Genomic DNA, 14,679 nt, shown 5'->3' with positions numbered 1-14,679 from the left:
AATAAACATGTAAACAGTAAATCATCAGTGACATACTTGCACATCCTGTTCAGGATGGCAGACGGTCGATGTACACAAAAATGGGATTAACAAATAGGATTAGCATCTTATAAATAACAGCAATTAAATGTTTCAAGGCATATAGATGTCATGGCTCCAGGGTAATGAGCCTTTGCAATCAAATGTTCTTCAGACAATTGGTGTCGTAAATCAGTCACCATGACAATTGTATGAGTTTTTTGTTTAGTTTTGTAGTTTGGGGTGTTTGCACCCATATTTCTGTGTTTGAATACTATCCCTGTGTTTTTTCGGCATTTAGTGAGAAACCCCAATTATTTGCCCATATTTGAATATTATTTCATGCATTCTGCAGTAATTTTTCAGCCATATTTATGCTTCTGGTGCGGATCCAGAGGGCTCCATCATCCTCGTATTTGGAAGTTTGAATTTTATTGGGTATTACCTCGAATAGGTCATTAATCATAATGTTGAAGAGTGTTGGGCTTAGTATGCTACCTTGGGTGTGCCAGTTACTAAGGGACACTGATCTGATAGCGTTTGGTCGACACCCATGGTTATTTTGCGATTAGTTAGGAAGTCTTGGATATAGGTTATTATTTGGCCTTTAAGTCCTGCTATTTTTAGTTTTTGTATTAGCCTGTTATACCATACCATATCAAAAGCTTTAGAGAAGTCTAGAAATATGCCTACTGTGTATTGTCGGTTTAGTTGTCCCGTTTTGATGTCTTGTTCTAATCGGGCGAGATTGTCTAAGGTTGATCGGCCTGGGGTGAATCCACTTTGATCTTGGTTTATTCACAGGAGTCCGTATCTAAAAATAGACGCCCTCATGCATATTCATGACCATCTCCACACGTGAGCCCGAATATGCATGAATAGGCATGAGGGCGTCTATTTTTAGATACAGTGGTTTATTATATTGTTTTGGTCTAGGTAGTGTTGGAGTCTATTTTTGACCATTGCCTCCATGATTTTACATAAGTTTGAGGTTAGGGAGATTGGTCTATAGACGTTTGCCTCGTTTGCTGGTTTGTTCGGCTTTGGTATTGGGATGACCAATGCCTCTTTCCATGAAGTAGGAACCTGACCGTTTTGGTAGATGAGATTGTATAGTTTAAGTAGTGATTCCAGAAGATTTTGGGGTAGCTGTTTAATTATTTGGTATGAAGTAAGGTCAAGTCCTAGGGCTGTTCCTTTTTTTCTATTATTTAGTACATGGAGTAGTTCCTCTAGTGTATATTGTTGGCTAATTTCTAGGTTATCATCTTTGGGTAATTTGAAGAATTTATTTTGATTTTTTAATTGTTTTTGGAATTCCTCAGGGAAGTTACTATTACTACTAATGACTGAGAAGTGGTCTGCGAGTTTATTTGCTTTTTGTTTAGGGTTTTTGTCAAGTTATTTATGTTTGGTGTTTTTTTGGTTCGTTTAATGCCTCGGATTGCGTGTATTTTGCGCCATACTGTTCTTGCATCTGTGTGATGGTTTATTTCTTCGCAGAATTTTTTCCAGGTTTTGGCTTTTGCCATTTTGACTAGGTAAGCTTTGTACTTCATGGTTTAATTGATGTGCTATCTTTAGATATGTGTAGTCTCGTTTAGCTTTATTAAATGCGCTTTTGCGTTTTTTCCTATTTTTTTAATTTCCTCAGTCCATCAGGGTACTGTGGTTTTGCCTATTATTGGTGTTATGAAGTGGATAGTTTTTTTATCTATGTTGATTATGCATTCTGTTAAGTTTTGACAGTATTGTTCGGGGTCTTTATTTTCGAGATCCGCTGGGTTGATCTGTTTGCATAGTGCTTTGCATTTGTCCCAATCTGCCTTGTTGTAATTAAATTTTGGTTCTTGGCGTTCATTTGGGGTTTGGATATTTATGTTGCCTATGGTTTTGTGGATTGGAAAGTGGTCCCTGCCGAGTGGCTCCTCATGCACTTCCCACAAAGTGCTTTGGGTGAGATCAGGGGTACAGATTGTTAGGTCTATAGCTGACATATTTTGATGAATTTTATCATATCTAGTTTGCTGGTTGTTATTTAGTAGTATTAGTTTTTTTTGTTCTATCCATTCAGCAATGAGTTTGCCGTTTGGGTCTGTTTTATCTTTAACACAACAGGTGGGGTGGTAGGCGTTGAATTCCCCTAAAAAGATGGTGGATTTATGGCTTAGCTGATTTTGGGTTTCTAAGTCTTCAGGTTTAATTTGTATCACTGTCCAGATGTATATGTTTACAATGTTTACTTTTTGGTTGTGATAAGTTATTTGTATACCATTAGCTTCTAGATTTGGGGTTTTAATTGGTATTTCTTATGGTTAATGTCCTCCCTGATATACATGATTAGGCCACGCCTGCTCTACCTGGGTGAGATTTAACTCTGTCGAGTCTTACCAAGTTATAATTAGGTAGGGTGAATTTAGATTCACAGCTTTATAATGCACTCTCATTGATCGAAAGTGTGAGTACCGTATTCGATGTAATAAATAATAAGCGCCCACTGCAATATTTGTTAATATATTGGCTAGTGAACAATCCCAGTTAGCAACCCATCCAATTGATCAATGTACACAACACTAACTTATTCGCGTATAATACACACTCATGTGTTATATGCACCCTTAATTATGGGCAATTAAATTCTGGAAAAATATATCTGTCGTACATAAACATTTCAGGCTGTCAGCATAAACTACGAAATTTATCTTTCAACTGTTTTTTCCCCCACAATAATATTCTAATAAGAGCCCCCTATTTCCAATTTTGAGAGCACCCTGGGCGCTTATTACGTCAAATACGGTAAGTCAGCAAACGGACCACGTTTCTTCCGACAGAAAAACACTCAGAAAACAACAGTTTGTTTCCATATATACTGAGTCAAATTAAAAACTTCACATTTTTAAAAGTAATCCCATATATGATATACAACGGACAAATGTATCAGAGAAGGTAATTTTTAATCATTAATTTTCCAAAGAAGGATCTTAATTAACGGTGGTACCCATAATTTGTTCCAAGCACCTACGGTATTCGGTAATGACATCAACAGTTTAAATCATAAGTCCCAAGCACAAGAATCTGATGGCACACAAGTTCAGTAGCGTGTATGGCCACCATGTGAGTTGACAACTGCCACACAACACCTCCGCAAGGACCTTGTGATGCTTGTGAACACATGATTGGGAAGACGCCGCCATTGTTGCTGCAAAATGGTGCGAATTCTGTGGTTGGTTCTAGAGAGTGCGCAGACTTCTGCCAAGAGCATCCCAGACATGTTCGATGGGATTGAGGTCGGGAGACCTTGACAGCCAGTCCATGATGTTGACTCCCGCATTCTGAAGGAAATTCCTTGTCAAAATTGCTGTGTGGGGTCTGGCATTGTCGTGTTGGAAGATCAAACCGGGTCCATGTGCTGCCATAAAAGGCAGAAGTTCTGGTGCCAGTACCTGGTCGCGGTAAGCAGCAGCGTTGAGACAAGAAGCCTGGAACGTGCATTGCCACAGAAAGCGGCCCACACCATGACACTTCCGCCTCGAAATCTGTCAACTTCCTGTACACAACACTGGGCGTAACGTTCATGATGGCACACCTCCACACCCTCACCCTACCATCAGCAAATTGAAGATTAATTCAGGATTCATCACTGAAGACGACTTGATTCCAATTCCTCTGAGTCCATCGTAAGTGTCGTTGTGCCCACAATTGACGTTGACGTCTGTGTATTTGAGTCAGAATCGGCCCCCAGTATGGCTGTCGTGCTTGAAGGTGAGCAGTTCTCAGACGGTTTCGAACAGTTTGCGCACTCAGTCTACCCCTAAACAGTTCATTTCTGGTTGATGTAGCCGTCAAAAATCGGTTAAGGAGGTGACGTAAGACAATCTGACGATCCTCTGCACGTCTGTAAATCATAAACAGTCCGTCGACTACACCCAATCGTCCTTGCGACTTCAGCTACGGACGTTCCCGTCTGCAACATGCAGATGGCACGTTCACGTTGCACATTTGGCCGTAAAGACTTTTGTTTTCTTGTGTTTTTCTTTTTTTGTTAATGACTGCTAACAAGTATGGCTGAAAACACGTGCAGTATTATGGCCACGTGACCAGTTGCACGTGAAGAACCACTTTTGCCACTATAGTGCTGTGCACATGTAGGGCAGAAGACAGCCAGTCCCAAGAGGTAGTTGGATCTAGTACAGTCAGGGTACGTTGCACAAGAATCAGCAGCCATCAAAAATTGGTTACGGAGGTGACGTAAGACAATCTGACGATCCTCTGCACGTCTGTAAATCATAAACAGTCTGTCGACTACAACCCATCGTCCTTGCGACTTCAGCTACGGACGTTCCCATCTGCAACATGCCGATGGCACGTTCACGTTGCACATTTGAAAGGCGTGGCATGACAAATGTCCGTAAAGACTTTTGTTTTCTTGTGTTTTTCTTTTTTCACGTCACGTGCAGTATTATGGCCACGTGACCAGTTGCACGTGAAGAACCACTTTTGCAACTATAGTGCTGTGCACATGATTTTGATCGATTCACCTGCACAAAAAGGGTGTTATCTGAAGACAATACGTGGCCATTACTGTTTAAATACACAGTAAGGGCCCACAATGATAACTGGTCAAAATGTTAAAATTTTAGGATTGTGAAGTTTTTAATTTGGTTCAGTATATATAACATCCTGTTGTAAAATAATACTTTCATTCATTTACACTAATAATTACTTTTTTTAATGCATGCATTTTGAATCATTATCTACGATCAAGGTTACATAGATCTATATTCAAGTCACATGCCACTGTCATTATGTAATGCATTGATCATCAGCAATGAATATCTGTATGAAACTCTGTCCTAGAACAAGGGATTGCAAATCTTGGACCCTGATAGCAGCGGTATATCGAGGAATCACTGTACAATACTGCAGTTTAACATGAATACCCCACACAGTATACAGACTCCTAGCTGAACAGTCCTTGTTTTAGCCCTATAATGCTGAGCGCCAGACATGGTAACAACAAGAACCATATTTTAATGTCTTTTAGTATGTCCCAGACTTGGATAAAACCCCGGACATTTCGCTCTCCGGCCAAATGCTCTACCACTAGACCATGGACCACAACAACTGGGAGAATGATGATCCGAGTGAGTGTCTGCTGGAGATGAGTCTCGATGAGCAGGCAAAGGTCGATTCCAAGGTGACTATCGACACCATTTACATCAGATGCTATTTCAGGTCATCACTTCTAATATATGAAATTATGATTTTAACAGACATTATTGAAGACCTGCAAATTGTTTGCCAAAGAAATGAACAGCTGATGGAGGTAAACATGCCTTCTACATGATCTATAATTGTTCTTGCAATTATTTCCTTCTTAAATTGACAATGAACAAAAATACATAAATTTATCTTAATGTAAAATCTCCTAAAGTCGACAATGAACAGAAATACATAAATATTAATGTCATATCTCCAAAAGTCGACAATGAACAGAAATACATAAATATTAATGTAATATCTCCTAAAGTCGACAATGAACAGAAATACATAAATATTAATATGATATCTCCAAAAGTGACAATGAACAGAAATACATAAATATTAATGTAATATCTCCAAAAGTCGACAATGAACAGAAATACATAAATATTAATGTTATATCTCCTAAAGTCGACAATGAACGGAAATACATAAATATTAATGTAATATCTCCTAAAGTCGACAATGAACAGAAATACATAAATATTAATGTAATATCTCCTAAAGTCGACAATGAACGGAAATACATAAATATTAATGTAATATCTCCAAAAGTCGACAATGAACAGAATTACATAAATATTAATATAATATCTCCAAAAGTCGACAATGAACGGAAATACATAAATATTAATGTAATATCTCCAAAAGTCGACAATGAACGGAAATACATAAATATTAATGTAATATCTCCAAAAGTCGACAATGAACGGAAATACATGAATATTAATGTAATATCTCCAAAAGTCGACAATGAACAGAAATACATAAATATTAATGTAATATCTCCAAAAGTCGACAATGAACAGAAATACATAAATATTAATGTAATATCTCCTAAAGTCGACAATGAACGGAAAATTTAGAAATATTAATGTAATATCTCCAAAAGTCGACAATGAACGGAAATACATAAATATTAATGTAATATCTCCTAAAGTCGACAATGAACAGAAATACATAAATATTTATGTAATATCTCCTAAAGTCGACAATGAACAGAAATACATAAATATTAATGTAATATCTACTAAAGTTGACAATGAACAGAAATATAAATACTAATGCATTTTTTTGTTGATACTTATGCTAATATTTTTAAATATTCACAGTGGAATAATTAATGTTCGAAACTATTGGAGGATACATCCATATAATCCAGTAACATCAATTGCAACATAATTCGAGACACAAATACCGAATATCAAATACAATTTCCACTGTGTGAACATGACCAAATGTCTATAAAAATATGCAAAATCTCATCACATGCCAAAATATTTTCATTGCTTTTGAACCATGGGGGATTTTCTTTCATTAGTAAAAAATTCAAGGATAATCCTTGAATAAGTATGTGAAATTTCAGCTCAATGGTCCAGTTGTTTCCAAAAGGTGAAGTATACGACAAACAGGCCACAACATAAGCTCACTTGGCTTTGTGTTAGGGGAGCTAAGAAATGAAGGAAAAGTAGTTCACAATACATTCAAAACTCACTCTTGTAACTTCAAGGGAACTTCTTGATCTTGAAGTTGGGAAACCACAGTGAGCCTCTGATTTGTCTACCACAGAGTCTTGTCACAATTTTTGCATCTTACTGCTTAGAATAAAATAAATTCTTAGAATCTAGCTACTAAACTGACAAATTTTCCCATGGAATACAATCTCATTGGCTGGACCAGCTATAATTCTTATGGACGAACCACAAGTGATCTATTACAGGAGATGGGCCAGTATCTTGGATCTTACCTGTTCTCAAATATTTTCCTCATCTCTTCCATTCTGCGTTTCCGATATTGCTGGAGAAATTCATCCTCAATTTCTGTTAATTCTTCCAAAAAGGTTTCATCCTTGGTCTTTTCAGACTGATCATTCAGCTGTAATAAGCAAAGAAACTTTCAAAACACCTTAGGTGACACTTTTTTTATTTTTGGTTTATGGATTTCAAACTCATTTCAAAAGTGAGCAGGCCAATTTAAAAAAATAAATAAATAAGCCTCTCACATTTTCTTTACTTGAATTTTGTCCTAAAAAGTTAGGCGACACTTTTTTTATTTCTTGGTTTACGGATGCGTCGTTCTTTCAAAGTCCAAATGTTAAAAAAATAAATAAATGAAAATTACCCTCTTTTTTTTATTACCGCCAGTCTTTTCGTCATAAAGTTCAAACGAAAAAAGATTTCATTTCCTGGTCAAGCGCAAAGCAAAGGGAAGTCACTCTGATATTTCTTGCTGGGATCCTCCTCTAATACCATCAAAGCTTGTCAACACAAAGCGCAGTGGTGACCAGTTTAACTCTTTCAACACTGTTGGCTGGTCAAGAAGCCATGAGTCACACTGCAGGGTAGACCAACCAAGTCACAGCAAAATAGTTTATAATTTTATTAACCTACTTGTAATATCATTCATTTATTAAATCTATCACATTTCACAATATCTGAAATACGTTTTCCATTTGATTTTATCATTTTTTATCTATAGATTTTAACTTTATAATATTCATTGGACACTATTTCCCGCAATGTTATTGAAAATATAATTCTCGGTCACACTTCGACAACAGGTCCTCATCGAACATGTCAAACAGCAAAATAAAGATGTTTTAAGCAAATCTTTGAATATATTATACAAAGTAATAAAATCAACAAAAATATATCTAAAAGTTGCCAAACTGACATCTAAGTTATTATTTCCATCTTTCTTTGCGATCGTGTGTAATCGTAAATCAATTGACATCTCGGCTTTCGTCGCCTCGATTTCTCGGTTCGGACACGATGTATTTAATGCCAAAATGTATGCATAAGAAATCTTTGTCACAGCTCGTAACCTAGCACTATGCATCCATAATGTTCCATGTTTTTAACATAGATCACAATTTCATGCTTAAAACGTTCAGAATAACATGATTTAACCCAAACCCAAAGTCTGAAAATTACCTTTGCTGTAAATTGTTTGGCTGCCTTAGGTCACATGCTTAAATTTGACCAATCACGAACCTTGTAGCAGATTATGTCGGTGAAACAATATCAGTTTTTTTAATGTATACTGACATGGCAGCCTTCGACGTATGTGTTATTCATACGAAGCTTTGAAAACAGAGATATTTCCTCATGTTAGTGAGCGGACAGCCACTATCATCGGGGAATGAGTGATGACAGATATTATTTGTAATTTTTTTTAAAATAATGTTCCGACAACATAAACAAATGAAAATAAAAGAGAAATAGATAAGTGGATTTTATGAAATCATATATTTGTCGAAAATCGTTAAATGTTCGCTTCTTTGGTCCTTAATCTGGACGTTATAAATGTTTCAGCTTACATTTTTTTTATTTAAAATGAACTTTATTAAGTTGTTAATGAATTATTTAAAAAATATAATACACATAACTTTCATATTTATTTATTCTGATGATGCCACTTCCGGTTCTAATGATGCCACTTTCGGTTCTGATGATGCCACTTCCGGTTCTGATGAAGTCACTTCCGGTTTTAAGATGTCACTTCTGGATCTGATGATGCCACTTCTGGTTCTGATGATGCCACTTCCAGTTCTGAGATGTCACTTCTGGATCTGATGATGCCACTTCTGGATCTGATGATGCCACTTCTGGTTCTGATGATGCCATTTCCGGTTCTGATGATGTCACTTCCGGTTCTGAGATGTCACTTCTGGATCTGATGATGCCACTTCCGGTTCTGATGATGTCACTTTCGGTTCTGAGATGTCACTTCTGGATCTGATGATGCCACTTCCGGTTCTGATGATGTCACTTCTGGATCTGATGATGCCACTTCCGGTTCTGATGACGGAACTTCTGGATCTGATGATGCCACTTCCGGTTCTGATGATGTCACTTCCGCTTCTGATGATGCCACTTCTGGATCTGATGATACCACTTCTGGTTCTGATGATGTCACTTCCGAATCAGATGATATCACTTCCAGATCTGATGATGTCACTTCTGGTTCTGATGATGTCACATTCAGTTCTGATGATGTCACTTCCGGCTCTGATGATGCCACATCCGGCTCTGATGATGTCACTTTTGGTTCTGATGATGTCACTTTCGGTTCTGATGAGTGATTCCTGCCATTAACCTATATGATCTGTCTTAAACCCAGCAGATAATAAGAAACAAAAGGTTAACCTTGCAAGGCTGCTGTTGGCCGACCACCAACACACCCACACCCACCCACACACACATCAAGTAACCAAGTATGCGATGTTAAATTCTAACTCACTCACTCCATCTGATCAAATTCCATAGAGCTGTCCCTTGCTTCAGTGTATATCTGTCCTTCCACCTGTTTGCTTGGAAGGATTCCTTCCCTGATGGGATAAACTTTCTCTTGGAAGATTCCTAAAAGGCATGATCTCTGTCAGATTCTCTAGTTCTCCTTGATCCTGGCTATTCGCAAGGACATCCTTGTGATGGGAGACTTCAATAATTTGAAGTAATTAACAGTGCATTGTTTCCTATAACCAAGAGGTTGGTGTACTTGAAAGCTCCACCAAATTAACAACATGTTTGCTGCACTGGTAACAGACACATATGATGGCGAATATGATTACTTGCATATTTCTTTATGCAAAGGTTGGTGTACTGTCCTTGGTAGGAAGTGCAGTAGAGTCAATGGCTTGGGTTAATACAAGTTTGCTTAATATACAGGTAGAGGTATACAAGAAGCACCATGTTCCAGGTCAGCAAATAGTGATAGGAGTAGCGGTTGTGTTGGGTACTTGCAAACTTTTGGATGATAAACCACTGACCATAAGTCGTAACACCCAGATAACGATTACAGGCATTAGACTTGTTTGAGGCACTATACAAATACACAAGCTCACCAATATCAACAACTAAGGTTAGACATATGATTTTGGCTGTGTTGGCCATGAATAAGTTTTTGATCATTCTTTGGTTTTGTTCAATGTTAAGCATGCTAAACTGATCTTGAGAAGATAATCCTCGTGAACAAATTCAAAAGTTCAATTGTGCAGTAGCAATTGATAATGGCAAGGGAGACACAGAGACTCCTTGGGGGTCAAGTTTGAGGAGCTCCTCTTCCATTCCTCTTGGATGCATCATTCAGCAACATGGGTCTTGTTAAGATTCTTTGTTTAACCAATTTCAATACAAAGCCTTTGACTAGAAAGTAACTAGTAATTAGTTGTCTCTCACATTTCTGAATGTCAGCAGCAAATGCTGTGCCCATAACTTCACATGAGGAACTGTAATAGATCTCGCTCCCTTATGTACATCGAACATTCTTATACAATGTATGCTCCCTTTGTAATAGCATGGCGATCATTCCGGTGATCAGCAAATGTACACGCTAACATTAGGAACCATATAAACTGTTCTAAAGACTGACAGTGTTTGTTATGTGGAGTTACCACATAAATTGGCGACGAGGAAAACTTTTATGGACGTATGAAAGCTCACTGCTGTGAGTTATTCCCGTATCAGCTCTTCAGGGATCATCGGCGTCGTGAGTGTTTTCATCAGTGAATCAACATGGCGGCGTTCAGGAAGGTAGATGAACATGACTTAGATAAAGATAACTGGGGTGAACATATCGAGAGACTCGAGTTTTATTTTGAAGCTAACGAAATAACTGATGGAAGTAGGAAGTGTGCAATCCTAATTAGCAATGTAGGTGCTAAAGCTTACAAACTTTTGAAAAATCTGGCGTCTCCCGGGAAGCCAGGGGACCATTCATTTTCTGCTTTGGTTAAATTAATGCAATTACACAAACACCCGAAACCGAATGTCATGGTGGAAAGGCGATGATTCAATATCAGAAATGGACAGCCTAATGAAAGTGTTTCAGATTATGTTTCTGAATTAAAGAGACTTGCATCAACTTGTGAGTATACTGATTTGGAGGTGAAATTGAGGGATCATTTAGTTTGTGGAATTAATGATGAAGCAATGCAGAAATGCCTCTTAACGGAGAAGACTTTGGATTATAGTAAAGCATATTCATTGTGTCTTGGCATGGAGATGGCATCAAAGGAAGTTAAAGACATTAGAGATGAAACAAACCCCCAAGCAAACAAGACTGCTGTACACAAAGTGAAATCTATGACATGTGACTGATGTGGAGGCACAAATGACAATGGCAGAAATTGTTTTTATAGAAATACTGTTTGCAACGGCTGTAGTAGACTGGGACATATTGTGCATGTGTGTCATAGCTCATCATCTCAGAATCGACATTCTTCACAGTCACATGGTCGTGGTTTCAGACATAGAGGTAGACATGGTCAACCACATCGTGGTAGAGGCCGAGGCCATGGACGTGGAGGTGAGACACATCAATTGAGTTCTACTGCCCAGGAAGATGTAGAATATGAACTATTCAAGATGGACACTCATAGCAAGCGTACGTCACAACCTGTGAGGTGAAGAGTTGAACCTTACATGATTGATATGACTGTAAATGGGAAACAGTTATCTATGGAGATTGACACGGGTACGGCAACCTCAGTGATCAGTGAACGAACATTTAACTCATTATGGAGACCTCATGAGAGACCACAACTGTTTGAAATGAATGAAATTCTTCGATCGTACACTAAAGACCAGATTGAAGTCATGGGTAGGCGTGATATTCATGTATGTTATGGTAATCAAGAAGCAACATTATCTCTTGTGGTAGTGAAAGGAGATACTGAGAACCTTCTAGGTAGAGACTGGCTACAATGTATCAAGTTAGATTGGGGAAGAATCCTGAAAGTGAAAAATGAAGGATTACAGGACATTTTGAGATCACATGCAGAGACAGAGTTGAATCGGCTAGAGAAACAAGGTATCATCAAGCCTGTACAGCATTCCGAGTGGGCAGCACCCAATGTTCCGATAATCAAGTCAAATGGCTTCTTGAGAATCTGTGGTGATTATAAACTAACAGTCAACAAGGTAGCTCAGCCTGATATATATCCTCTTCCTCGTATTGAGGATTTGTTTGCATCATTATCTGGTGGAAAGACTTTCACAAAACTTGATCTCAGTCAAGCCTACCAGCAGTTAACTCTGGATGAAGAAAGTCAACAAAAGTCAACAACCATAAACACACACAAGGGACTCTACAAGTATCTTCGACTTCCGTTTGGGATTTCAGCGCACTATGTGTTTGCTGGGAGACATTCCGTTGGTATGTGTTTACCTTGATGACAAACTGATCAGTGGAGAGACTGAACGTAAACATCTGGGGAACATTCAGACTGTTTTATCCAGACAGTAAAGCAGGGTTACGACTCAATGGGCAGAGATGTAAGTTTATGGCCAAATCTGTAGAGTATTTGGGACACAGAATAGCGGATGTAAAAGTGCAAGCCATGGTAGCGGCTCCAGCACCTAGAGATACCAAGGAACAGAAATCATTTCTGGGACTGGGAGTAGTGCACTTTACCGGGCGCACTTTTTCAGATCCAATTAGCGCTGTGGGGGCTCGAACGTGCTTCGCCGGCTCACCGGCTCTGCTAATTAATGCGTTAATTAGCCGACGCTCTACCACTGGACCACCGGCGCTATCACATGTAATCTGTGATCGTTTAACGGGTCATTAGAATCACTATTGACTTGCATGCGTAATTCAGTAAACAATGAATTGCGCATGCGTGTGACGTCACGGTGCGCTCTCCTATTCATCTTTTCTTGAAACCACACCCTCAATTGTTTACGTCAACATGACCGACCAATGGGATTAACCGGATTAAACCTTGCGCAAAGCAAGCTAACCCTAATGACTGTAAAGGGGTTTTGGATCGTAAAGACGTGTAAGTTTCCCTAAGACCGAAAACGGGTGTTGGATCGTAAAGATGTGTAAGTTTTCCTAAGACCGAAAAACGGGTGTTGGATCGTAAAGACGTGTAAGTTTCCCTAAGACCGAGAACGGGTGTTTGATCGTAAAGATGTGTAAGTTTCCCTAAGACTGAGAATGGGTGTTTGATTGTAAAGATGTGTAAGTTCCCTCAGACCGAAAACAGGTGTTGGGTCGTGAAGCGAGAGTCACCAGAGCGTGAGGCACGATAACGGTATAATGAGACAGCGGTGGCACTATAGCACGGTAATTGAGCGGATGGTAGAGCTCGGGCTGCACCCGGTAAACTGCATTATTGCCCTGGGACTGGTACAGTGTCGAACCCAGGCCGCGCGATTGCGCGATTCATGCTAAAAAAAATCAAATCGCCCCTCATAAAAAAATCAGAGCGAGATCTGTCACGCACAGTAATTTCTTGTACAGTCACTTACTTTACCAGCTGTTTATCCCTACCTTTAGATTCAATACTCAATAAATCTTTAATCAATTAACGAAGAAAGACAGTTCACAGCAAACATTATAAACAACTGTCGAAGACCGATCGATAACAACCGGAAGTTCGAACATGAGTGATGTCCCTTGGGTTGCTGAATAAATTATCGATAGGATTGGCATAGGAAACCAAATTTGATTTACTTTAGTAAAAACGTATCAAAACTTTGATCAAAATTATGAAAAATAGTGAATGACCATGTCGCGCAAAAACAAAATAATTACAGACTTTTTTAATCAAAATAGAAAAGAGCACAAAGTATTGTTATTCATTTCAGTTCTTTATTCTGATCTGTTACACTTTTATATGATGATGTTCCAGTACATAACACAAAATAAGACATTTTTGAAGAAAGCAATTATCCCCCCTACTTTTTCAAAATCCCTCCTATTTTCTACATGATGGGGGAACAAGTCCCCCCTTGATTTTTAATTCTGGGTTGGACACTGCTGGTACAATATTACCAGAAGTTCCTGCTTAACCTCTCCACTATACTTACTCCGCTAAATCAATTGCTCAGGAAAGATGTATCGTGGAAATGGGGACCAAATGAAGAGAAGTCTTTTAAAGCTGTGAAACGTCTCTTGTCATTGAGCAGCTTACCCAAAACAGCAGATCACACTTGCCTGCGATCCTTCACCTTATGTGGTAGGAGCAGTGCTATCTCACATCTTTGATGATGGCTCTGAGAAACCAATAGTGATTGCTTCATGCTCACTTACTCAAGCCGAGAAGAATTACTCACAGATGGATCGAGAACCGTTAGCTATAATCTTCGGAACTAAGAATTTTCATCAATATCTATATGGACGTTCATTCAAGCTCATATCGGATCACAAACCTCTGGAAAGTATCTTCAATCCAGACAAAGGAATATCACCAAGGTCATCCAGTAGAATACAGAGATTGGCCGTGGTGCTCTCAGCCTACAACTATACTATAGAGTATAGAAAAGGCACAGTGATAGCAAATGCAGATTGTATGAGTCGACTTCCATTGCCTCAAGTAGGACCAGACCCTCCATTACCTGGAGACACCATACATCTGATTGAAAGTATGGAATCAACTCCTGTAAATGT

The 14,679-nt window shown here is 38.6% G+C and overlaps 1 protein-coding gene across 2 annotated transcripts in view; it reads right to left on the bottom strand.

The window, feature by feature from the left end:
• The window catches only part of LOC139444722 (phosducin-like protein), a 160,680-nt gene that overhangs the window by 75,960 nt on the left and 70,041 nt on the right, over positions 1-14,679 (bottom strand). For both annotated transcript variants that reach the window (XM_071225652.1, XM_071225653.1), the window contains exon 4: positions 7,028-7,155. In XM_071225652.1, coding sequence (XP_071081753.1) covers positions 7,028-7,155 — 128 coding nt within the window. The remainder of the gene's footprint in view (positions 1-7,027; positions 7,156-14,679) is intronic.

Source organism: Haliotis cracherodii, unplaced genomic scaffold (assembly GCF_022045235.1).
Source record: "Haliotis cracherodii isolate W230 unplaced genomic scaffold, xgHalCrac1.p SCAF_6, whole genome shotgun sequence".
Taxonomy (NCBI): Eukaryota; Metazoa; Mollusca; class Gastropoda; order Lepetellida; family Haliotidae; genus Haliotis; species Haliotis cracherodii.
This window is presented reverse-complemented; position numbering and strand designations above follow the sequence as displayed.